The sequence below is a fragment of the Zingiber officinale genome, chromosome 3B, assembly GCF_018446385.1.
Source record: "Zingiber officinale cultivar Zhangliang chromosome 3B, Zo_v1.1, whole genome shotgun sequence".
Lineage (NCBI taxonomy): Eukaryota > Viridiplantae > Streptophyta > Magnoliopsida > Zingiberales > Zingiberaceae > Zingiber > Zingiber officinale.
The window spans coordinates 92158543-92181175 of record NC_055991.1 but is presented as its reverse complement, the minus strand read 5'-3'; the positions used below and the strand labels follow the sequence as shown (position 1 = coordinate 92181175).

Genomic DNA, 22633 nt, shown 5'->3' with positions numbered 1-22633 from the left:
ACTATTAATATATATATATATTTTTGAAACTTCCAGAGGGGGCGGTCGCACCCCCTCCTCGTAATGTAGCTACGCCCCTGCTAAGTACCCTTCCATTTCCACTATACCCTAGCTCGGGACAATGGTACCAAGCCCTAAGGTATACTATATAAGGAATATAATATCACGAAGTAGTTTATAAAAAAAAATATTAATCAAGTTGGTAATATTGAGTCTGATTGATCGATCCGGTTCTACGAAATTTTTTTATTAGTCATCAGAATAAATCAGAAAACGCTCAATATCCTTTGGTTGAGTGTTTTATTTGGAAAATTTTTTTTTTATAAATTTATTATAGCTAGGGATCAAATTATATATATCTAAGTGATAATATAGATATTCATTAACAGTTTGTTAGTTATTGTTGAGTCAATGCTAAGTCTTCTTCGTCATTTCGTCGTATTTGTAGTGATCCTTTGACCAGCTGAACGGAAGCGCGACTAAGCCGCCACCGTCAGGATTTTGCCGATAAAGGTACTATGAACTAGACATACCAAGCTTTTCTCCACTATGTTCTCCAAGGAAAGAAGAGGATTCAATTTCCCCTCTTTTCCCATGCAGATCTGAAGATTGTGGAAGTGGGGGGCACGTCCATGGCGTCACTATGCGGACCGATAGGGAATACTGCTAACATTGCGCAGCTAGTGGGACTCGATGCCGTGAGACTCATCGCCCTAATTGTGAAAGCCGCCGCTAACGCACGAATGCACAAAACCAAGTGCAAGGCCTTGTCCGGTTACGTGCAGATGATCTGCGACCTAATAGAGCCGTTCAATCTTTCGGATCTGAATGATTCTCCCGCGACGAGCGCCCCATTGAAGCGGTTGGAGGATGAGCTAAAGAGGGCGTACCTCCTCGTCAAGAGTTGCCAAGACCGCAGCTTTCCTTATCTTTTTATAATGGGGTGGAAGATTGAGCGTCGGTTCAGGACTGCGGAGGAAGAGATCGATCGTTACCTGAAGCTTATTCCAGTCATCAATCAAGTAGAACTCCGTAAACTGACGAGGGTATGCCCGCTTTGTCGTTTGTTATGTTTATGTTTATTTTTATAATCCAATTGTTTGGGCAAAAGCTAGACGGTCTATTCCTTTTCCTTTTCCTGATTCATCTACTGCATAAATTCAGAATATCTCATATTTATTGAGAAGTCAACGTTCAACATATTTGCCACATTTAAGATTCAAATTGTGGTCGTCCTTTATGCTTTGTTTACTTTGTGGATTGTGAAAGGAAAGGAATTAAAGGTGGGGAAAAAATCCTCAAGGAAAAGAAAGAGAAAAGGAAAGGAAGCAAGAAGGAAAAGGAAAAAAAAAAGTGTAAGACTGCCTGTGGCCATGAGTGAGCTTGCGGCTACGAGCAAGGTCACTTGCGACCTCCCAAACGGCCGCGAACGAACTCACGGCCTCGGGCAGCCAACCTCGAGGTCGGCATCGTTGGGAGAGATTCAATGAGGGAGGAAGGAAAGTTCATTCCATCTAATTTGGGCGGATAAAAAAAAAGTCTAAAAATAGTCCATGGATGGATTCTTACGTCCATCCATTATTTGACAATAGATAAATGATGAAAAAGATAAGCAATCCATCCTTTTTTATAAAATAAACAGTGGAAACATTTCCACCATGGAAAATTTTTCCTAGCTTTTATTTTTGCTCTCCCAAGTAAATAGGGAGTAACTGCTTTACCACTCCATCACGCCTGTGGGGACTACTTTGTCGTTTGTTATATAGGAATGTCAGTTCCTTATGATAGAGAAAATACATTATACAAATGGAGAACATACATTAGTTATGCAATATGTTGTCTTCTAATACATTCACATAGAAAAGTTTTAATACTTTTAGTGTCTGATTATTAAAATCCAAAATATAATTGTATATTTTCTCTAAAACAAGTAAGTTTTTGCTAATATTCACGGAAATAAAAATAGAGATTGAACCATACAAATTTAGTTAAATATATTAATCATTATCTGTGTCATCGCTTTCATTTTATTGTTTAGTTTTCTCACAATATAACATTTTATATTTTTATATGTTTTCTAGTATTTTGGTATGTCTATCTCAACATTGTCAATTTTTCTATATGGATGTCCCATCATTCTTCTTTATTCTCCAATTTACCTCGAGCCATCGAGCTATACCAATTTGGCATTAGCAAACCATCATTCATAACTCAACCATGTGGAGCCACAAGCTCCGTGAGTTCCATGTGCATTGTACTAACTTCTGCACAAATTAATGTGCACATCAAAAACATTGACAAACCTAGCTTAAATCCTTTAGCAAACACATCAAAATAATATTGTTGAACAAGATCACTTAGGTTATGATTGCACTAATAAAATCACTAGACTATAGTAAAAAATATCCTATGCACTTGAGAAGATCTACAAACCTATCTTGTGTATAGAGTTGGAGATGGAGACTCATCATAGATACAAGTTTCCAATCTGAGCATTATGACTTATGGTTATAATCAAGATATGTTTTCTATCTAAATAGAGGTGTAATTAATTGCAAGAGTTCAAAGTAAGATTTTAAAATCAATTCAATGATAAAAGTTAAGTAGATTGCACGGGTAGCAACGTAAGAATTGTTGATTTAACTACAATGTATTATGCAAATAAAAAAAGACCATTGCACTCGCTAAAGAACCACAATTTTTATCAGTGATCCAATTCAAACAATTCCATCTAATCAAGGAGTTTATCAAACTCAGAGATATCACTATAAAAAGATTACCGACCTATGACAATCTAGTTGATCCACTTTCTAAGGTACTATCCCAACAGAGAGATGAAAGTCATAATCAATCATTTGGTTTTAGATACATGTGTTGGGAGCATTGTATTAGATGGTTAGATGGCTAGAGGAGGGGAGTGAAAAGCGTTTAATCCTCCAATCAACACTTAAGGTCTTGCTAATGACTTAGCAAGTTTAATTAACATAACGCAGTTTGGAACCCTCATTTCTACTCCACTACTTATGACTCTTCGGTGAACCACTCCTAAAATTTCACTAGGTTTTCTTCTTTTGGACTTCTTCCATATGTGAAAAAATTGCTTATAAATCTCTTTACAAGATGATTACAATTGAAAGCTAGAAGATTAAGACAAGGAGTACAAAAGAGCTTATGCAATAAACACTAGTTTTCAAATGCCAGCCGTGGTCCTTCTTTTATAATCTTCAATCATCTATAACTTCACTTATTGATCTATTTTTTTGTCACCAATTAATCATTTGGATCCACCATCAATCGGTTGTTTTTTTCTTGATTGCAATAACTCCTAGTCTTGCAATGGCTACTTCAATTAACTGGAATCCACTATCAGCCGACTGTACTACTATAGCACTCAGGTCATCGGAATGTTGTAGTTTTGCATTGTGATCAATAACTATCTCAAACATTTTTATTATGTCATCAGTTAACTAAAATTTATCATCAATTACTAGTATTTTATAAATAGTTATTAAAACAAAGTAAAAGAAATATACATTTGATGAACGATACTACAAAATTAACTCTAATAATTGATCCCAAATTACAAAATGATAATCAAGCTTTTTCATAGCAATCTTTTGGGTCTTCTCGAGCAACACATTTAATGATCCCCCGGTCAAGCCTTTGTGGAGGGCAGCAACCAACTTCATCTTGATTTTGCAAGAAGGGTAGTTCTTTTAGATTCTAGTCACTATTCTGCAGTTTCTTGGGTCTTCTCATCATGATTCTTTATCACCATTCCTCGTTAGATTTGTTCTAGTTCTTACAAATCTGCCTTTGCTTCACCATGGTTCCTGTCATGCAGTATTCCAGTGGATTCTTTGTTCGTTTTCAGCAGATTAGTACTCGGTTTGACCTTGAGGCGGAATTTTTCTTCATGGCAGACTGCTTCGGTTTCATCTTCTTCATTATCATCACCAGCTTTGCGTCAACTTCTTCCGCTAATTCTGTTCTGCCCAAATTTATTTTTCTTGTTGTACTTCCCAGACTTCTTGAGATTGATTCTTTCAATTATTGTATCAAATTCTATGGCGTGAATACTTTGGTTTACATTGTGATCAATAGAAATCTTGGGTCTCCACTAGGACTATCAAGATCCAAGTGTCGGTACCTAGTCTCTTTCTTTACCTCATTACATAAGTTCTTTATGAAAGATGCAGTACCCATGGGATTCCCAGTTGGCTAGAGGGTGACAAACTTGCTACAATGGGGCAAGAGATCAAATTCTGGCGGATGCATGCCCTCGGAGAAAAAAAACTCCTTCCACCCGATAGCCACTTTAGTGGTCGACTATAAGCTAACCCCGTGATTTACCTCCCTTTACATAATCTGGGGAAGGACTGTGAAAAGCGCTTGGGGTGAACATTATCACCTTTGCTACAATTTATGAAAGATGCTACATGTCATTTGGAATCAGTCCTAAATTTTTCTTAGTTATCTTTAGATTAGGATCAAAACAATGTGTATTTTTTTGCCATTTCTCTTGTTTTCTCCTAAGCTCAATATTCCTAGTGCATGCTCGGTTTCCAATGATTTATTTTAAAATTTTCAAGATTTGCATTTGTGATTCTGGAGGAATTCATCAGATAGTATAGCTCTACTATTAGTAGAAAATTTTCAAATTCATAATACTTGTAATTAAAAACTCCGAACACATTAATTTGTCATGACTCATCGTTTTTCCCTTCCATGTTATTTTATTTAAATTCTAGTCTCCATCACAACATTATCCCATCACGTTGTTTGTAGTATCCGTTAAATGTAATCTTCTGTGTTTATAATATTTCCAATTTGTGTGGTTTCTCAGGAAAGAAGAGGATCGGCTAGAAAAGATCAACCTCAAGATTCCACCTATGGAGACCCTGTGCAAAATGCTCCATCAAGTTCTGGTAGTCAACTAATTCTTTCTCTTATCAGAGGGTCATTTGTAGAAGTCCATCGACAATGAGATTCTCCCAGGAAATTTCATAAGCTACTCTAAGCTGGATGATAGGGTGCAAGTGAAATGGTTCTGGTTCCATCCAGCTTGATGAGAAATTCAACTAGACATGAGTTTCATGAGTGAAACTATAAAAATCTGAATCCAACGTTGGATCAAGTAGGGTCAGTGGTGTTTTGGTCTTATTACAAAAGCACATATATCTATTAGCTTAGATGGTATAGTTTCTGCCTCCCACTTTCTGATTTCTTGATTAATTGTTTCCTCGTGGCTGTACATAGTGTTTACTGTCTCCATCTAATCATAGTTAATATGCAGACATAAGAGTTCTATACTAAATAAAATGCTGAAAGTAACATTTATACATGCTATCTTAAACAATAGAAATAAACATAACATGTCCATATAAGAAAAAGATAAACAGTATCCATAGCATGAATTGAGGTGCTGAGCCATGTAGAAGTGGAAATTGGACCAGAATGAGCCCAACCTGATTACGGGTTGGGGCGGACGGGGCAGCTTGACCTGTAGTCAAGGCACAACCTACATGTTGGGTTAGCTCAATTCAGTTCCGAGGGCAAATTAAATGGCTAGAATCTTGGTGTATTTGGGTTAACTTTTACAAAATTACCAAATTATCTTTGAAAATTCCTAAAATTTTCCTATAACTATTCTCAATCCCACTCCTCATCCTTTATACATACAACTCTGATTCTCATACTCTCAACTCATTCTCTTATTCTCATGCTCTCAGCTCACTCTTGTATCTCTCATTTGCTAAACTCATGTTTACTCTATTTTCTCACTAATCTCTATAGCTTTATTATTTTATTATCTATTTTATAATAACCTTATAATTTCTTACGATGTTGCCGATAACCTTGTAAGCATATCACCACTCTGACTTAATGCATTTTTTATTAAACAAATTTTTTGTCATTATATAATTATTAATACTTTAAAATTATTTAATAGGATATAATATAATGGAAAGTTGTGGTCGTAGTTCTAATGGCCATAGACTTCATGGTTTTAGTGTTGTATCCTCTTGGGTTCACGTGTATGGATCTTGACTCATTTCGTATTCATGCCCTTAGGATATCCATGTGTCTTACATTAACCCATATCCTTGAATGATATGTGATAAATGAATTCAAGAAGGAAATTGTGGTATTGAACAAGTATGTGAAAAAAATATCTAATGGTTTTTAAATAATGAGTTAAAATCTATCAAGTGAAACAATCAAGAAAGAATTACCTCCTTAAAATTCATGCATTGGGAAACTTGCTTAGAACATGAGCAGCAGATGATTAATTAAGAAAATTAATCATAGGAAAAATATTATGTTAAGTATTAGTTGATCATGTAGTTATAAATCAATTATATCTATTTCTCTTAAATGTTTATGTAAATAAAATTTTATATTCTGAATTATTTAAAGTCTCAAATCATATCAACATGATATGGTGTTATACCCAAACTGTACCATTTTAGTTGGTCACTGAAACTCCGGCATGACACTTGAGATTTTAAACCTTATCTTGATCTTGAGGATACACTTGGCTGCTTCAACACATATCCCAAGATAGATTGACTTCTTACTTTTGAGTCTTACAATGAGAAAGAGGATAGAAAGTATTGAAAGAGGATAAAAAGTATATATTGAGTAATTAATATTAGTAGCCTAAATTAGAGGTTGAAACCATATACACAATTTATTTCTTGCAACTAGATATCTTGTATAAATCTTATCTGGTGATTTAGTTCTATGTTAGGATATACCACTATGATGTTTGTCTAAATTAAATTAATTTTTAGTGCATTGACACTAATGTTTCCTCAGGACTATCAGAAAGGGTAACAAATAGAAACCATGGGGTCAAAGATGCAGTTAGTCGAATCTTCAAATCTAGAAAAAGTCTCAAAGATCAAATAAAAGTTGAATCTAACATGGCTGAAGTTAGTCAGGAAAGACAACCCCGGATCTTCAGGCTCCACGAATTGTGGGTGGCCACAAATCACTTTGCAGTAGAGAACATTATTGGGAGAGGAGAATTCACCAATGTGTACAGAGGAATAGTGGATGACAATATTCCTGTCGCTGTTAAGAAATGGGAATCCTATGCAGATGGTTTACAGGAGTGGGAGGTGATTACCTATGCAATCCTGACTATTATAGTTTGCTCACTGTTTTTCGTTATGGCTATTGTGATTTTGCTTCTTACAGTCAGTGCCGAGGGTTTCCTAGAAGTTTGTATGCAATCTCAGCCTGATAACAATTATCAAATTTTTGCTTAATGACTATTCTGCATATGTTACTTATAACTGATCCTTGATGGGTTAAGAGGAGCCTGGTCGATGTATCATATGTTCTAAGGAAAATCAATAGCAAGATTGTCCTTGTTCTTTTATTAAATTAGAACTATGGCCATTTGTATTATTACAATTGTTTGATGTGTGCTTAAGAAATATTAAGATTAAATATTGGGCTGTTGGCTTTCTTCTTTTGCACAGAATGAGATGAATGTTTTAGGCAATACGAGACATCCTAATCTTATCAAGCTCTTGGGCTGCTGTAATGGAGACAATGAGATTATTCTTGTCTATGAGTTGATGAATAATGGAGACTTGGAACGAATCTTTGATAGACGTGAGTATAATTTCAAATCTAGTACACTTTTGTTTGCTATTACTGCATAAGAGTAAATTATCAAGATGTAACTTGCTATATATAGCTATGATCTGTTGCGAGTATCTTGTTATTTAGACAAGTAGTTAACAGAATAACGGTAGTGTCTGCAGTGGTTTGAGTTTTTGTGCCTTTTCAGGAGGATCTATTTAGTAAGACATGGATCTCCTATTAGAATTTTTTCCTTATCCCCCTTCCCAGGGCTGAATTATGAAAGAGTTTCTTTGGATGGATTAGAGAAGTTGGCTTTTCCAAAGGATAGGCTATTTTTGAAGGGGGAAAAACTTGGATACTCCAAATAATAGGTTTTGTCAGACTTTGACCGACAAGATCAGGTTCAAAACTTGTACTGGGTCTGGTCATGGTATTGTTGGGTTGATATACAAATTAGGACCAAGGAGTTGTATTTACTTTTTCATGCTCAATCAAATTTTATTTTTTTGACTTGCTTGAAACTAAGTTCCTATACGAAAAAGTTATAATTCCATTTTATAAAAGAATATATAAGAATCATACTCCAAGAAGGTTTGAATCATAACGAGTAGGGATGCACTTTGGATTGTATAATATAATTTGTTGGTTGCATAATTCTCAGGTTTTCTCAACACAAATTTATTAAAAATTGATCATATTTGCAAATCCTTAACTTTTGTAATGTTAGTATTCTAATTTCCACTTGGTTTTCAAAACTAGGAAAGTGCTAGAATGTCGTGATTAGAAATTCAATTTCATAAGTTTTTGTTATTCCAATTTCCAAATAAGCTGCAAAGGGTTCCTGATTATACTTATTGTGCTCTTTTCATTTGTACATCATTACACTTTTGAAAACTCAAGGAGGTTGCATCCCACCTCTTTATCCAATTAGGCCAGAGCTCATTCATAGCTTACCATCTCTGCTACCTTGCCAAAGATGGCGAGGTCTAGGGAGCAGGTGGTGGAGATGAGAAGGGCTGAAACGAACCAACATTTGGAGAAAACAAACCAACCAACAGGAAACAAAAACTTGAGGGGCAATGACCGAAGGAAGTGGACAGACTTGTTCTCATCAAACAGGTTATTTGCCCAAGAATGCCCTTCAATTTGTGCGACCTGATATTGAACGAGTTGCCCTGGAGATGGATGATGTGGACGCAATTAAGGCTGCAGTAGGTGATTGCTTGGTTGGACGATTCATTGGACGCTTCTTGGTTGGCCGACCGTTAATGACATGGCAAGGCGGTGGAAAGTGCAGTATGAAGTTCATATTCATAAGACTATGTGGCTCCTCTTCAAATTCAAGAATGTTGAGGACTATGAGAGAGTCTTGCTTTGTACACCTGGCTGCCCTCTAAAGAGAACCTAACGCTCTTTATCCATTTCAACCATCTTATTTGTATTCTATATAAGACATCTCTTAATCCCTCCATTCTTTTACAAAAATAATCATAAATACTTAAGTTGTCGGTTATAGACAACTCATTATTTCTTATCTTAACAATTATCTCGTTATATCTAATATTATTAAACTTAAATTTCATATATTATGTCTTTACTCTACTAAGCCTAAAACCTTTCACTTCTAGCATTTCCCGCCGAGATTCGAGTTTAACATTTACTCCTTCACATTCTCATCTATCAAAACAATATCATCTGCAAACAGCATACATCGCAGTATTGTATCTTGGATGTTTTTTAGTGAATTCGTCCATAATTAATCTAAAAAGATAGAGACTTAGGGATGATCTTTGATGTAACCACGATTGGGGTTGATGTAGTGTCTATAGCTTGCTTTCTAATTAATTGTATGTCATCTCTTCATGGTAACTCCTTGTTAAGTTCTCTTTCCAAGTAAGTCATTGTTTCCTACCGAACCTAGAACATTTGGTTGTACCTGCTTTGTTTGTGATATTCGTCCCCAGGTTACAAAACCTGATCTAAAATCTCTAAAGTGTGTTTTTCTTGAGTATTCTCGGGTTCAAAAAGGATATAAATGTTCCTATCCTAATCTTAGCAAGTATTTGATGTCCACTTATGCACTTTTCTTGAAACTACACCTTTCTTTCCCTCTATTGAATGCCTTGGTAAGGGGGAGGATGTTGATTTGCTATTCTATACCATTACATCCTCTATTTCCGATCTTATTGAATTTGTTCTTATTAAGCCTCCCATATGACATGTTTATTCTCGGCGACATTCTTCATGATCTATGTCTTCATCCAGTTTCAAGTGATGATCTACCAATTGCTCTTCGTAAAGGTAAATGCCAATATACTTATCCAATGTCTTCTTTGTCTTATAATAACTTATCATCATCTTCTTGTTCCTTTATTGTATCTCTCAATTTTGTATCTCTTCCTAAAACTACTCATGAAGCTCTAACTTATCCTAGATAACATAATGTTATATCAAAGAGATGAATGCTTTGAATGGCAATGGTACTTGGGCCCTAGTCAAATTACTTATAGGGAAGAAGACAATTAGATGTAAATGAGTGTTTATCGTTAAAGTTAATCTTGATGGGTGTATTGTTTGACTGAAAGCCAGTCTTGTTGCTAAAAACTATACCCAAACTTGTGAAGTGGATTTTTTCGATACTTTTCTCCTATGGCTAAATTTACTTCCATCCGGTTATTTATTTCCATGGTAGCCAATCATAATTGACCCTTATATCTAGTAGACATTAAAAAAGAATTTCTCTATGGACCTGGCGTAGCTAGAATTCTAGATCAGGAGGGGCGATTTTTAAAATTCTAAATATTAGTATAGATCAATTTTCACTCTCTAAAAGTATAGTTTTCGAATTCAATGAGTTAAAAATGAACTTAAATTTAATTTTGTTTTTAGTTTAGCCTTTGATTTTAGTTGAAACAATGATCTGTCGATCCTCATATCTTATCTATGACTCAAAGTCAAAGAATCATTTAGGTGGAAAAGGTAGAGAAGAAAGATGTAGTGGAAGAGGAGATGCCCTATTTGAAGTAGGTATATCTCATATTTTCTTAAAATACTCAACATTCATATTTCACCTAATTTATTATTAGCATAATATTTTAGACATATAATTACTTAATTTAATGACTAGATTTTTTCCAACCATTCAAAAATAATAATAAAATTGATAGTAAACAAATAACATACTTGACTAACAAATAAAAACATAAATTTGAAAAATTGACACTATATTTTTTTAGCACTTAAATCTGTAACGAAAAAGATCAAACAAGAAAATTTCACCATAATTAAAAGGTGTTTGCTATGGAGAATTGGTGTAGTGACGATGACGATACTCGTAGCAAACAACGGCAGCGCTGGCAATAATATCGTGTAGTGATAAAAATGTGGGTGATAGTGGCAGAGAGGAAAACACAAGGAAAAAATAAAACACGATATTGAAGACAAATACAAAAATAGGAGAGAGGGGAAAAAGAAATCAAGGGAGAGAAAAAAAATAAAACATGGTCGAATTTTCATTGGGTTTTTTATATAAAATCCATAGAATTTTAAAATTTATAATTAAGTCTTTTTATTTTTATCCCAATGTACAATTTTTTTTCTCAAATTTCAGGGGGTGCGGTCGCACCCCCAAAGCTCTTCCTAGCTACGCCCTTGTCTATGGTGATCTTTTGACGCTGAATAGAATAACAATTATTCTGGAGGCTCGTTTTCACAGAGAAATTTTGGAGAATAAACAATAAATTGTCAAACGTAGAGAAATTGTCTCTAGGTTTAACTGAAATAAATTGATTTAAAACAAAAGATATACCTAACAACAACTAAATAATTATTTAAATAGACTCGAAACTTTAAGATGTAAAAGATGAAAATAATCCTAACAAAAAGGAAAAAATTCTAATAGAAAGAAAAAAAATCATAATAGAAAAGAAAGAACTTCAGAGCCTTCGAAAAGGATGTTTTTTGGGTCCAAGACTGGTCATTATGGGTTTCACCCAATAACCAATTGTAGATCTCTAAATGAGCTTTAATTTCACAAAAAGTTATGGTCTTTCAAAGTTTTGGGCCATTTTGCTTGACGATCACATATTCTTACATCAGTCACCCTAGTTGAAAAGAACTCATCCTTGAGTTCAAAGTATTGTCATTAGAATCCACAAAACAAGGACAAGTACTTCGCATTAAAGACATCAAGAGTCTTCAAGTGACTAGGAAGGCATAACCTGTAAGTATTATCATTAATCTTCTGCATTATCTCACAAGGTTCAATCTTCCGAGCTTTAAGTTGTTGACGATGACTATGCTTCCAATGACGATGATGATGATGGTGATCAAAATCATAACTGTTCGAAGTACCTGAGTTTACATGGTGTCTCCGCTTCTGCTTGGATGCTGATTTCTGCCTCTTTTGGCTATCAGATTCAATGTTAGATGACAAAGAATCTCGATGGAAATGCTGCTTCTTGTGCTTTCTAGCTGAATGTTGCCTCCTGCTTTCCCTACTGCCTTCTGAACCAGGTGGTGAACCTTGCATTTTATCTTTCTTATTTTTGTTGGTGATGCTTCAGAGTCATCATCATGCGCGTTCTTGCTTCTATTATGAGTTCCTGATTTTCGTTTCGTATGGTTGCTTTTTTGCTTAGGAGGGTTCATAGATTTTACATGAGCTCATGCTCTCCCACCTGGCACTACAATTCTCTAGCCTCCTTGGGACTTTGGAGATATGCTAGTCGATTAGGCAAACTCGACATCGGAACAAGGTCAATTTGACACTGGATATCTCTCATAGGTGGTAGCCCAGGAGGAAACTTGTCTGTATTTAAGTCTTTGTTCAAAGATTTTACCCGGTAAGCAATAGCTGTCAGTAGCCTAGAGTTCTCAGAAAGCATAGTTTCATGAGACCCTTCATTTGGCAACATCAGAGAATTGATCGTTGGAGTCATTCTTGAAGAATCCTTAACAACACAAATATCATTATTGTTGGGGTTCAATCAAAGTCCCACATTGGAAAGATTTGGTAAAGATCATTGGTTAAAAGGATGCAAGATATTTCCATTGGCATGAAGCCTTTTGGGTAGAGCCCAAGAGCAAAGCCATGAGGGCCTAGGCCCAAAGTGGACAATATCATGTCATTGTGAAGATATGTGGACATCCTTTGGGCTCAACAAATGGTATCAGAGCCATGGTACGAACCAGATACCATGTGGGGTGGCCTTGAACGAAGTTGAGGGTGGGCCCGGAGTAGGTCAGGGTGACCGGATGTTCGTGGAAGGCCTGGAGCAGATCAGGGTGATTGGATACTTGCGCGGAAGCAAGTAGGTCAGGGTGATCAGATGCTCGCAGGGAGGCCCGAAGCAGGTAAGGGTGACCGGATACTCGCGGGGAGGCCCGAAGCAGGTCAGGATGACTGGATGCTTGCGGGAGATCTGGAGCAAGTCAAGGTGACCAGATACTTGCGGGGAGACGAGTAGGTCAGGGTGACCGATGCTCGCAGTGAGGCCCGAAGCAGGTCAAGGTGGCCGAATGCTCACGGGGAGGTCCGGAGTAGGTCAAGGTGACCAGGTGCGGATGCTTGCAGGGAGGCCCAGAGCAGATCAGAGTGACCAGATGCTCGCAGGGAGGCCCGGACCATGAGAGTAATTGTGGTCCTTCGTTTGAGGGGAGGATTGTTGGGGTTCAATCAAAGTCCCACATTGGAAAGATTTGGTAAAGATTATGGGGTTAAAAGGATGCAAGATATCTCCATTGGCATGAGACATTTTTTTCATGAGGCCTTTTGGGGAGAGCCCAAGAGCAAAGTCATGAGGGTCTAGGCCCAAAGTGGACAATATCATGTCATTGTGGGAGATATATGGACATCCTTTGGCACAATAATTATTAAGAGCCCCATCTTGAAAATTGATCATTCAGTTTATGTTCACCATGAAAATTAGGAAATGTATCACTCTGTTTGTTTTCAATTAAGGAGATTCTGAGCTCTTTTGCTCTATTGCTAATGAGTTTTACCGTTTGCTTGTTTTAGCACTTGCATTATCAGTGAATAAGTGAAAAGGATGATCCTAAATGTTGCTTTGAATAGAAATTGGACTCATCTCACAATCCTTGTTTATAGCATAGCCACAATCAACAAATGAACTAATCACTGATGAATTATCCAACTGGTAAAATTCCTCCATATAATCATCGACGGATCTTGCATCCTGCTTCAACGCATGAAGTTGTTGTAACAAAGTTTGAGTGTAATCGAAGGGAAGAAAGTGACTTCATTTTTTTTTCATTTTCTCCCAATCAGTGATCTTAGTTTTGCTTGTCTGTCACGTGATCGTCGCAATTGCTCCCACCATGTTGATACTCGACCTTTGAGTTTGATGACAATCTATTTCACTTTCACATGATCAAGCACTTTCTTATGATAAAAAATTTTCTCCACTTCGTTAATTCAATCAACGAATCTCTTTGCTTGTAACATACTAGAAAACTTAGGCAAATCAACTTGAAAACCGAGGTCTCGAAATCGTTCCTCTCGTCTACAGCATTCTCGGAATTTAGCACGATTGTGATATGGGTTTGCGAAAGTGGAATCAAAATCAAGATTGGAGATCTCACGATCTTCAAAATCCCGCGTCGTCAGATAGGATTAATTATGTGACTTTTCTCTATAAATCCTCAATCCTCACATCTTCAACGCTACGATCACAATGTGGGGCTTCCTCATTCAGAGCTTGCCCATTATGACCACGACCGTGACACCCTGCCATTGAAACTGACGAAGTTTCATTAAAGTAGATGGTGAGGCTCTGATATCAACTGACACCGAACATAATAGCAATTATTCTGGAGGCTCGTTTTCACGGAGGGATTTCATAGAAGAAATAAGAAATTGTCAAATGTAGAGAAGTCATCTCTAGGTTTAATTGAAATAAATTAGTTCAAAACAAAAGATGGTCCCTAACAACAACTAAATTTGTTTAAATAGACCCAAAATCCTAAGATACAAAAGATGAAAATAATTCCAATAGAAAGGAAAAAAAAAATCCTAATAGAAAGAAAAAAATCCTAATAAAAAGAAAAAAAATCTTAATAAAAAGGAAAAAATCTTTAGAGCCTCCGAAAAGGCCTTAAACAACTTTTTTTATCCAAGACTGGGCCATACGAGTTTCACCTAGTAACTAATTGTAGATCTCTGAATAAGCTTTGATTTTATATATTAAAAATTCCGTGGTTCAACTCGAGCCAAAAGTTATGGCTTTTCAAAGTTTTGGGACCATTTTGACCGGCAATCACGAATTTCCCTGCATCACCGTTAGGAGGAAGTTATATGGAGCAACCATCTGGCTTTATTGCTCAGGGGAAGTATAGGAAAGTTCGTTGTTTTCGTAAGTCCTTATATGGTTTAAAATAAAGTCCATGTGCCTGGTTTGGCAAATTTAGTCTAAGTTTCAATTTGATATATTAAAAATCTCATGGTTCAATTTGAGCCAAAAGTTATAGCTTTTTAAAGTTTTGGGACCGTTTTGATTAGCGATCACAGATTCCCCAACATCACCTTTAGGAGGAAGTTTATATGAAACAACCACCAGACTTTATTGATTCGGGGGAGTATAGGAAAATCTATTATTTTCGTAAGTCCTTATATGGTTTGAAACAAAGTCCTTGTGTTTGATTTGACAAATTTAGTATAAGAAGTTTAGAATGAAGAAATATAAGTCTAAGCATTTTGTGTACTATAGACAGTTTGCAGTGGACATCATCTGTAAGTGGACGATGTCGTCATTACTCAGAATGATAATGCAAGAAGTTTGTCTCTTAATTCTTTTCTTTATAGTTAGTTTCATATAAAAGATTTAGGGATTTTAAAATACTTCTTGGGTGTTGAGCTAACAAGAAGTAAGAAAAGTAATCTTCTTATCTCAAAGGAAATATGTATTTGACTTATTGTTTGAGATAAAAGAATTAGGGGCAAAACATATAGTATTCCGATGACTCCTAAAGATGGTGAATTATTTGAGAATCTTGAGAGGTATAGAAGATTGGTTGGAAAGGTAAGTTATCTTATTGTGACTTGTTTAGATATTGTATATTTAGTTAGTATTGTAAGTCAATATATGACTTCTCCAATAGTTAATCATTGGGTAGCTATAGAACTAATTTTGTGTTATTTAAATGGAATACATGGACAAGGTATCTTGTGCAGCGATTATGGCCTTACTAAGGTTGGGTATTTTTCAAATGCTGAAGAGGCAGGATCCAAGGATGATCAAATATTCATATATGGTTATTGTATCTTTGTTAGGGGAAATCTAGTTTCATTGAAAAGTAATAAGCAAAATGTTATCTCACATTCGAGTGCATAATCAGAATATAGAATTACAACAAAAGTTGTGTGTGAGATAATGTGGATATATCAACTTCTGATTGAATTAAGTCTTACAACTTTAGTACTAGTCAAATTGTGTTGTGATAACTAAGTGACTTCATATTTCTTCCGATCCCGTATTTTATGAGCGAACTAAGTATATTGAAATTGATTATCATTTTACACGTGAAAAGATTCAATAAGATTTAATCTCTACAGGGTATGTGAAGATAATAGAACAATTAAGAGATACTTTTGCAATAACTTTAAATTGAGTTCGGGTTGATTATTTTTGTAACAAGATGGACATGATTAATATCTAACAAGTTGGGCATGATCAATATTATGATTCATTTGCTTGATTGAGGGAGAGTGTTACCAAATATATAAATAAAAATAGGATATATGAGGATATGATTTAGGAATTTGACTAAGTCTAGATATTCTATATATATATGAGATTGATGAATAAAAATAATATAATATTTTTTTAATTCTTTCACAATCTTTTAACATTTTCATTAATTAAAGTGGCAATCTGTTAGTAGCTCTTCACATGAAGTGCTTTGTATGAAATTTATCGAGATCAAAATGTTAAGATGCATATACTCAAAGGCAAAACTATTATCTTAAAAAATTTTCATATAAATTGCTTATGCGGCCACCAGATTGATGCAGTGAAAGGCGACATTATAATCACTTATGACCACAACAACCAACAACCAAGCTTTATTCTACTAGGTGGGTAAGCACTTATGATCACATGAGGACTACAAAATAAACCAATCCATCCTTGTTGATATTTAGAACATATCAAGTTAATATAATTTTATTTGATTATTTTTCCAAATACACAAACCAAGACTTTGTGTTATTTAGGTCAATAATATAAATTATGCGGAAAGTTAACATGCATTGATATGTGCCCTTATCTTATATTTATTCAAGATATCTTATATAAAATTATGAATTTTTTAGAATCACTATAAATTAATTGTTAAAATTAATAGTGCAAGTATTATTTTATTGATTGTATTAAAGTGATATAGTATATAGGAGATAAAAACATAATTTTGACATGTGATGGTGCACATTATTGCCAATTTTGTTAATTAACTTTAAAAAAAATGACTACATATGCATTCATGTAAATACCCTCGTGATTTATCCCCTTCCAAAGTGTGTGGGGTCGTCTTATGCACTGTTTGGGAGGAAGGGAGGGGAGGGTAAAGAAGGGGAAGGGAAACTTGAAACCATGTTTGAGAGAAAGTGAGCTACGGAAAGGAAAGGTAAAGAAGGGTAAGCTTTAACCTTCCTTACCCATGAAACGAAACAATTTCTTACATCCCGATTTGGGGTGTAAGGAAGGGTAAGGGGAATTAAAAAAATGTGTTCCAATTTTATCCCTATTTTATTATATTAATTCCAAAAATTGTTTTAGATATTCTTTGTGTCGCGACGAAAAACACTCGCACCACTCGACTCGCACCGCCCGACGCTCACACTCCGTCGATGTCAATGCCGACGCCGACTTCGATGCCGAGTTTGATGTCGACACCAACTTTGATGCTGATGCCAACTTTAACAAATGAGCTACAAATGTTTGAATGCATAAGTCTTAATCAATAAATGTATGCAAGATGCACTAAGTTTTTGAACGCGGAAGTTTTTAACAAAAGTGAGGGTAATTTTGTAACTTTATATATTTAACCTTCATTATCCTCACTTTCCTCCCAAACACGGTAACACATGTTATGTTAATGAATCTTCCCTCCCTCTTAAACAAGGAGAATATAAATATTTTACTTCTCCTCCCTTCCCCTTCTGTTAATGAACCTTCGCTCATCCCATCCAAATAGAGGGTTAGAGGGGCCGCCTTAGAGGGCTGTTAAGGTGAACCTTTTACTGCATAGGCGCATGACACATGCATTATAGAGTAATGCTACCACATATTGTGTCAATTTCTTGAAACTTTTGACATGTCTTATGATACATTGAAAATTCACTGCCACGTTGGATACTGAATCGGATGCCCCAGTCAAAGATGGAGACTGTCCTACCACCCTTTGACCATGAAGGCTAATGAAACAATAAAAAGTAGTAGAAGTTGAAGTAGATGTAGAAGTAGAAGAAGAGAGATTAGGTTTTTCCTTATATGTATATAGAGGTGTCCGTACGCTAAACCATAGGGCTCTTGGCCTAGGGATCATGGGTTGTAGCCTTGCGAATCATGAAGAGGTTATGCCCCATTGACCTATACCCGCCCTGACTACATCTAGTTATGGCCCATCCCTACAAAGATTATGTCCAATTATGGCCCATCCCCATGAGGTTCATGTCTAGTATGATCTATTCCTACAAAGATCATGTCCGATTATGGCTCATCCCTACAATTTATTGAGAGATTGGGCCCAACATGGGGGATTTAATGGAGTCTAGAATGATCGCAAGGGAGAGTTAAGTACAAAGCTTGAGAAAAAACCCAAGTGGAGTATTTTAGGGATTTGAGTACCAAGTTGTGGGGTGTTTTGGAGTTAGAGCTACAGGAAGGACTTGGGTGACCGAGTTGTATGAGGAATTCAGGATGCTGAGATGTATGGATAACTCGGGATGCCGAGTTGTATAAGGGGCTCGGGAGTCTAAGTTGAGTTGGGAACTGAAGCTGAGACACGTGGGTGGATCTGCTCACATGTAGGAGACCCATGTAGATTGGATTGCTAACCTTGAAGGGAATCACTATCCCAATGTGGAGGTGGATTTTCGATGCATCATTCTAGAAAGTCTTATTAAGTCAATGGTATGTCCCCGTGGGCGTCCTATTAAATATTTACCCAATAAGTTTTGAAATGTTTTAATTGGCATTACTTCTTTGGTATATGCCTTTTTTATGCATTTAGAAATGATTGGGCATATACATGCACTCTTGTAGTGTTCGAGTAGAAGTGCCAAGAAAAAAAACTTCTGTTTTTGTCTAAACCTAAATGCCACATTAAACTTTGATTTTATGCAAGAATGTATATTGATTTTCTTGGCATAATGGCCTTATAGACGTGATGAATTAGAGGCAATAAGGAAAGCAAAATGTTGTGTTGTATGTTTTGGCAGGTGATGAACCACTGTCGTGGCAGCAAAGGATTAAAATAGCAACGGGTGTTGCTGGAGCTCTTGCATTTCTGCATACACCAGAGAAAAACATCATTCATCGCGTCATCAAACCGTCTGTCATCCTTCTTGATTGGGTATGTAAGGCTTAGCCTCCTTCAACCCAGCTAATTACTTCTTGGAAAAAAGTGGCACAAATAAGATGTTTTCATTTCTCTACCTAGGAGTTCAATGTAAAGCTTTCTGGCTTGGGGTGTTCGAGGGAAGGCCCAACCGATGGAGCAACTGAAGTGTCAACTCAACTCATGGGCACAGCTGGATATGTAGATCCCGAGTACGCCATGACTGGTTTGTTATGTTATTTTACAATCTTCTTTTCCAGACGATAAAACTGCATAACTAATTGATTGATAACACTCTTCAGCTTGATTAATAAGCTTCAAAGTAATAGCATCTTATCCTAATGCTTATATTGATCATTCACTGTACTACATGCGTGGTTGCTCCAATAGGTCTTAGGATCAATTTCCAACATATCATTAGGAGTGAGCATTATCACCTTTTGCTCCAACTCACTGTACACATCAAAAGTCATGCTTTATATAAGAGAACACCGTTGGGTATTAATTATTCAACCAGAATTGATATGATAATATCGCCTAGTTTGTTGAGTACTTAATTTTTTTTTCTTAACTGCTGATTATATATGTATATTTATAATCTTCTTGATCAGGTCATCTGGATGCAAAAGCTGATGTGTATGCATTTGGGATAGTAATGCTTCAACTGCTTTCTGGCCTGAAGGTGTTTGATCGTAGCCGACCACGTCATAAACAACACTTGGTCTCGTACGCTTCTGACTTCATTTATGTTGAAAGGAGGTTGCATAAATTCATGGATCCAAAACTTGGCGGTGAATATAAATCGAAGCATGCTTTTGAATTAGCGAAACTATGTGGATCGTGTACTAGCAACTCTGGCAATAGCCGACCTGATATGAAAACTGTATTGGAGGTCCTTGAGAGCATTTGCCCCAGTACAAGTTGAAGCTTGCCCTGTATCTTAGCCTTCGGAGTGATCAGATGATCTTATAGTGGTCATCCATTTAAATTCATTTCATCTACGCATCATAGATGTAGATGTAAGCTTATACAGCGAGGAGGATTCATGAACAACTTGAAATTTCTTACAAGCTTATGCTGTTTAGGATTGATGTGCAAAATTCCTAGAAGTTCCAAGTTGATGATCACTTTGATTAAAGTAACTAATCAGGACTCTAATGTCTGTATTAGGATTTTGTAATGGTGTATGTTCCTTGTAGACATCTCAGTGCTTGAATTTTACTAATAATGAATATAGTGGATTTGTTCCTATACTTTTTATTTTCTTTTGTAAATGCTCATCTGAATATTTATTCTGAACCTGTCAGTCAGGTTGGTTGGCGTGGTCCGTGGGATCAATTACTCTCATCTAGCCAGAATATTTGAGCAATGTAATGGTTTTGTATATTGAGAAAGAGATTGAAGGTAGCAATGAAAATAGTATTTTATTGAATTTACAAATTGTATTTTACACCATTTAGATTTGATGATTTTATGGGGAAACTTGTGGTTTGCATTTTGCCGATAGAGAGAGAGGATTCTCTTGGACATTTTGCCAACAACGTGCATTTGTAAGCAGTGTTACGAGTAATAAATCTACAAACAACTTGAAGCGGCTAAGCTTATAATATCCTCCTTCCGGAATGAATGCATTTTTTTCATGTTTATGGCCAACTATGAACTCACAAAAGCACAAATTTCTTTTAGCACTAATCTCAAACAAAAACACGACTAATATCGAAAGAAGAGTGATGGTTGTCAAATTAGTTCCAAGATTTGAAGGTTCCAGTTCCTACCAACCTCACTGTACCTTGCACAAGTTGAATGTTGACGACGACTGCCGTAGGCAAGCCACGGTCATGATGAGGCATAGACATCGCCGCGTTCATCGTCGCTGGAGGATGATTCGGAAGCATCAGCAAGGTCGACTGCCTTTGAATACAGTGTTGCTTGTTCATCAACCTTGGTGCTGGATCTTCCGGTCCACTGCGATCGAGCCGCCCTGAGCAAGCCCACATACTTGCGTCTGATTTCCTGGAGAGGGTGGGTAATTAGGAGCTTCCTGCCGTCGTACGCCTCCCTGAGCACAACCGTCTGCGTGGCCAGCTTCTCCGACAGGTAGAAGATGCCTGGGTGGCGCCCAAACGCCTTGGTGAACTTCTGAGGCAGACTGAGCGGCTTCCGGAGGTTGCTCACGTTCCTACGCTCCGTCTTCTTGGCGATGGTGAGATGCAGGAGCTCGTGGAACACCCCCACATTCCTTTTCTCGGACTCGTCGGTCCGGGGATCCAGATGGGACGCGTCCGCGTACGGGCTGGTGTAGGGCAGCGTCTGCCACTCCCGCAGCCACTCCATGCATTTCTTCCTCAGCCCGAACCCCTTCGTGAACTTCACCGGGAACGCCAAGCCCTTGCCCTCTGTCTCTGTCTCCGAGGCGACGCTCTTCTTCTCCAGTTCCGAGACGGCGAGGCGAGGATCCCAGCAGACGAGCCTGAGCCACAGGCGCTCGTCGCCAGGGAGGCGAACGATAGAGAAGGCCTCTGGATGGCGAGGGATGAGGGTGAGGTGGTAATCCGACGGCAGACCCATGTCCCACTGCAGCTGATCGACGGTGGGGAGGGGAAGGGACCTGTCGGCAGTCAGCATAAGGAGACGACGGAGGCGGTCCACGAGGTCCGTCTCGGCATCGGCGAGCGCTTCGACTTCCTGCTCGCGGAGGCGGATAGCGTCTTCGGAGAGGGAGAAACAAGGGGCTCCGGCGCCAGGATCGGGGGACTCGCGGAAGATGGTGGGGTAGCGTCGCATGAAGGCGACGATGTCGCCGTGGCGGTGAGGAAGGCCGAATTGCCGGCAGCGTTTGAGGAGGTTGAAGGAGGGGACGCGACCGCGGGGATGGTAAGAGAGGAGGTGGACGAGGTGGAGGACGGGGCGGAGATGACGTTCGCTGGCCACCACCGAATCGAGAGGCCGATCCTTAACCCATTTGAGTTTGACGTTCACCAGTGTCGCCCGCTGATCCGCTAGGAAGGGTAAGCGGCGGAGCTCGAATCGTGCGCGCTGCCGGCTGGGGCACAACATCGGGTAGTGTTCCCTTTGTCGACCTGTTTGCAATTTTGCCTCAATGGACATCCGATTTTGTAAAAGTATCCATTAAATCTTTATTTATTTGGCTGAAAATCAGACCACCCTAAATCCTTACTTTAGTTTTCATTAAAGAGACCCTTTGTTGGCCCTCATGCGGAGTGATGAATTATCTGTAAATTAAAAATAAAAAAATTATTCTTATTCTTTCAACGTAGATTAATAGCATAATGATCATCATAATAATAATAAATAAATAACTAATAAAATAAAGAATAGATAAAAGATCAAAAATTTAATTGGTTACAATCGTCTTAGAAAAAATATTAACAGATCTCCTTTATTGAAGATGGAGAAGCCTTTTACATACTTTGAACGTTCAGAAAGTTGTTAG

General features: G+C 37.3%; 2 protein-coding genes across 4 annotated transcripts; one reads left to right on the top strand and one right to left on the bottom strand.

Annotated features, from left to right (window-relative positions):
* Positions 1 to 381: 381 nt before the first annotated feature.
* On the top strand, positions 382 to 20432 carry LOC121967093 (probable serine/threonine-protein kinase PBL11). 3 transcript variants are annotated; one of them, XM_042517109.1, is made up of 9 exons: positions 382 to 513; positions 601 to 1046; positions 4847 to 4928; positions 6823 to 7127; positions 7494 to 7629; positions 12019 to 12117; positions 19061 to 19194; positions 19282 to 19405; positions 19791 to 20432. In XM_042517109.1, exons 2-9 carry the CDS (start codon positions 633 to 635, stop codon positions 20102 to 20104), a joined length of 1608 nt encoding a protein of 535 aa, XP_042373043.1. In that variant the 5' UTR covers positions 382 to 513; positions 601 to 632; the 3' UTR covers positions 20105 to 20432. The 3 variants fall into 3 exon arrangements, with proteins under 3 accessions (XP_042373043.1, XP_042373045.1, XP_042373044.1); XM_042517111.1 differs by lacking the exon at positions 382 to 513 and having other exon boundaries at positions 523 to 1046; positions 19282 to 19391; positions 19791 to 19961; XM_042517110.1 differs by lacking the exons at positions 382 to 513; positions 12019 to 12117 and having other exon boundaries at positions 523 to 1046.
* A 343-nt stretch (positions 20433 to 20775) lies between these two features.
* Positions 20776 to 22283, bottom strand: LOC121967092 (protein WHAT'S THIS FACTOR 9, mitochondrial-like). Its single transcript, XM_042517108.1, has one exon. The coding sequence runs from the start codon at positions 22234 to 22236 to the stop codon at positions 21016 to 21018; it is 1221 nt and encodes a 406-aa protein (XP_042373042.1). The 5' UTR covers positions 22237 to 22283; the 3' UTR covers positions 20776 to 21015.
* Positions 22284 to 22633: the final 350 nt, after the last annotated feature.

What these genes read in the sequence shown, in the direction of transcription:
- LOC121967093 (XM_042517109.1), top strand. Translation starts at nt 633, where the DNA reads ATGGCGTCACTATGCGGACCGATAGGGAATACTGCTAACATTGCGCAG. An exon ending in AACTCCGTAAACTGACGAGG is followed by an intron (nt 1,047 to 4,846) that starts GTATGCCCGCTT and finishes GTGGTTTCTCAG; the next exon opens with GAAAGAAGAGGATCGGCTAG. An exon ending in AAATGCTCCATCAAGTTCTG is followed by an intron (nt 4,929 to 6,822) that starts GTAGTCAACTAA and finishes ATGTTTCCTCAG; the next exon opens with GACTATCAGAAAGGGTAACA.
- LOC121967092 (XM_042517108.1), bottom strand. Translation starts at nt 22,236, where the DNA reads ATGTTGTGCCCCAGCCGGCAGCGCGCACGATTCGAGCTCCGCCGCTTA.